Source organism: Sinocyclocheilus anshuiensis, unplaced genomic scaffold (genome assembly GCF_001515605.1).
Source record: "Sinocyclocheilus anshuiensis isolate Anshui unplaced genomic scaffold, SAMN03320099.WGS_v1.1 scaffold193, whole genome shotgun sequence".
NCBI lineage: Eukaryota > Metazoa > Chordata > Actinopteri > Cypriniformes > Cyprinidae > Sinocyclocheilus > Sinocyclocheilus anshuiensis.
Genome location: NW_015536468.1, coordinates 867,723 through 870,295, shown reverse-complemented (window position 1 = coordinate 870,295; position 2,573 = coordinate 867,723). Strand labels below are relative to the sequence as shown.

Here is a 2,573-nt window from a genome sequence, read left to right as displayed (position 1 = left end):
CTTTCTCTACACACACGCACACTTATTTTGTTCTATCCACAAGTATTATCAGCCATGATATACTACCTGATTCTAAAATACATCTATTGAGCAAAACATAGAGAACATACAATTTTTAAGCAAACATTTTTTAGTTTAATAGACCATTTTAATTGCAAACATCGACAACTTGTGCTGGATATATTCTTGTATTTAATTTTACTTTAAATATTTTATTTAAAAAATGAAAATGTTTCTGTTATAATCGCGTGGTGCAAATGTGTAAATAAGAACGAACAGAATATCGACAAATCATTAATTTGTAGTAAAGAGTGGGAGCGTTAAGTATTGTAATCCGGCTGGGCTCCTCCTCCCGGCCATGCCCTCTAATTACCGGGGCTCCTTTCCTGCTAAAGTCTGCATCGGACTGCAACATAGTCAAAGAGCAAGAGGGAGAGAGAAAGAAAGAGAGAGAGGGAGGGAGAGAGAGAAAGGTGCCACTGGATGTAATTGATTATCTTGCTATCAAGAATAACTTGTTAGTAATAGTCAATTCTGGCTGATTTTGAGGCTGACTGTTTCCACTGAAGCATCAGAGGTTGTCAGGCTGCTTCTCACTGAAGCTCAACCGTTATCCAGGAGCTGAGGACAGCAGACGAGGCTTTTTAAAGAAAGACTTAAAGTTTTCCAGCCCTGCGGCAAAAGCAACAACATGCTGCTGATCGGCTAAATCTAATTCCACGGATTTGGGGATTTCTTCTCATTCAAGTTGCTCTGTGTTTATCAATAGTTTTTATAAACTTAGCTTTTCTGCATTGTGCAAATTCGAAAAGAAAGGAAAAAATTCCAAAACTCTAGCATATTTTCAAAACAAGCTAAAAGACAAATAATGACCTCCAAAGAAGACACAAAAGGCGCCTCGGTTGAGGATCGAAGGCGCAGTCCGTTGGCCCATCTTCCTCCCCCTGCTAACTCAAACAAGCCCCTCACTCCGTTCAGCATAGAGGATATTTTAAACAAACCTGTCAAACGAGGTTACACCATTTGCGGCACGGCGCACCTGCTTTCGTCCGGTGAGAAGCACTCATCCACGGGCCATCCCCTCTCCAACCGCGCGCTGTTCACCCAGACATCTCCACTGTGCGCCCTGGAGGAACTCGCCAGCAAAACCTTCAAGGGACTGGAAGTCAGTGTTCTACAAGCGGCAGAAGGTAAACACAAGGCCCGTTGTGTGTGCAAAATTGTATTCGGGCTGTTAGACTGATATAATTTTTAAGGATGCTATTCGTGAAAAATCTTATAAACATTTTCAGCAACGTGAAATTTGTATTTTATATGGTCTATAACCTATTGTTTTTAACGCTTTTTTATTGTTAAAAGGATATCGAATATATTTGTAAAAGCAACAAAGCACAAAAATATGTGGATTGATTTTGTGCTCGTGCAATCAAAATAAATAGCAAAAATAAATATCCACGTGCAATTAAAAAATACATATAAACGGCTAAAATGTGTGCAAGTTCAATTAAATATTGGACTCATATATGCTAGTTTCTATTTTGCCATTTGAAACTGAACTGTTAATATTCCTGAAGACGTTGCTTTTACAAACGACAGTAATCTAATATTCACTTTTTTGTATTAATACTAAATGGCCTGTAGTTGGTACCACGCGTTAAAGTATAGTAGCAGACTGAATGCATTTGAATATCCCTGCATTATTTTTGTTTGTTTTAGGAAGAGACGGCATGACACTCTTCGGTCAGAGGAATACCCCTAAAAAGCGGAGAAAGTCGAGAACAGCCTTTACCAATCACCAAATTTACGAACTGGAAAAAAGATTTCTCTATCAGAAATATCTGTCTCCTGCTGATCGGGATCAGATCGCTCAGCAGCTCGGGCTCACGAATGCTCAAGTCATCACCTGGTTCCAGAACCGTCGAGCCAAGCTCAAAAGAGACCTGGAGGAGATGAAAGCGGACGTGGAGTCGGCCAAAGAGGGCTCTGTACCTTTTGAGAAAATCGCCAAACTGGCAGACCTAGAGAAAAGCGTCAATGGCACTCTCGGAGAATCAGTGGCCAAGTATCCATCACGATCTAACCACGAGCACGAGGGCACCAACAAACTCCACATGTCACCATCATCACCGTTTACAGACCACACAACGAGCAAAGAGTGCTCAGAGGATGAAGACGAGGAAATTGATGTCGATGACTGATTTTCATTGAACCGCATCGGTATTATTTATTTTTCCCCCCCGAGATGGTCCTCTAAAACCATAGAGTTGAAAGTGCCATTAATGCACCAAATGTATTAAATGACTTGTATTAAAAGCAAATATAAAAAGAAAAAAAAAAAATCAAAGCAAGCATCGTTTGGAGGCCATATGGTTTTTGAATTTTCCTCACAATTTTCAGACAATTTGATGGATTGAGCTGGCCTTCTTTTTAAAGTGTTTCGCTCAGTTTTCACAAAGGCAATAATGCGCGCAGGGGCGAGGGCATCTGGGCCTATTAATGTCCCCTCTATTCTCTCTTTTCAGTCGGCTGTTTTAAACAAGTCTATGAATTACAATGATACTGACTCGTCTTGT

The 2,573-nt window shown here is 40.3% G+C and overlaps 1 protein-coding gene across 1 annotated transcript; it reads left to right on the top strand.

Moving 5' to 3' along the window:
- Positions 1-868: 868 nt before the first annotated feature.
- On the top strand, positions 869-2,198 carry lbx1a (ladybird homeobox 1a). Its single transcript, XM_016496298.1, has 2 exons — positions 869-1,190; positions 1,717-2,198. The coding sequence occupies exons 1-2, from the start codon at positions 869-871 to the stop codon at positions 2,196-2,198; spliced, it is 804 nt and encodes a 267-aa protein (XP_016351784.1).
- Positions 2,199-2,573: the final 375 nt, after the last annotated feature.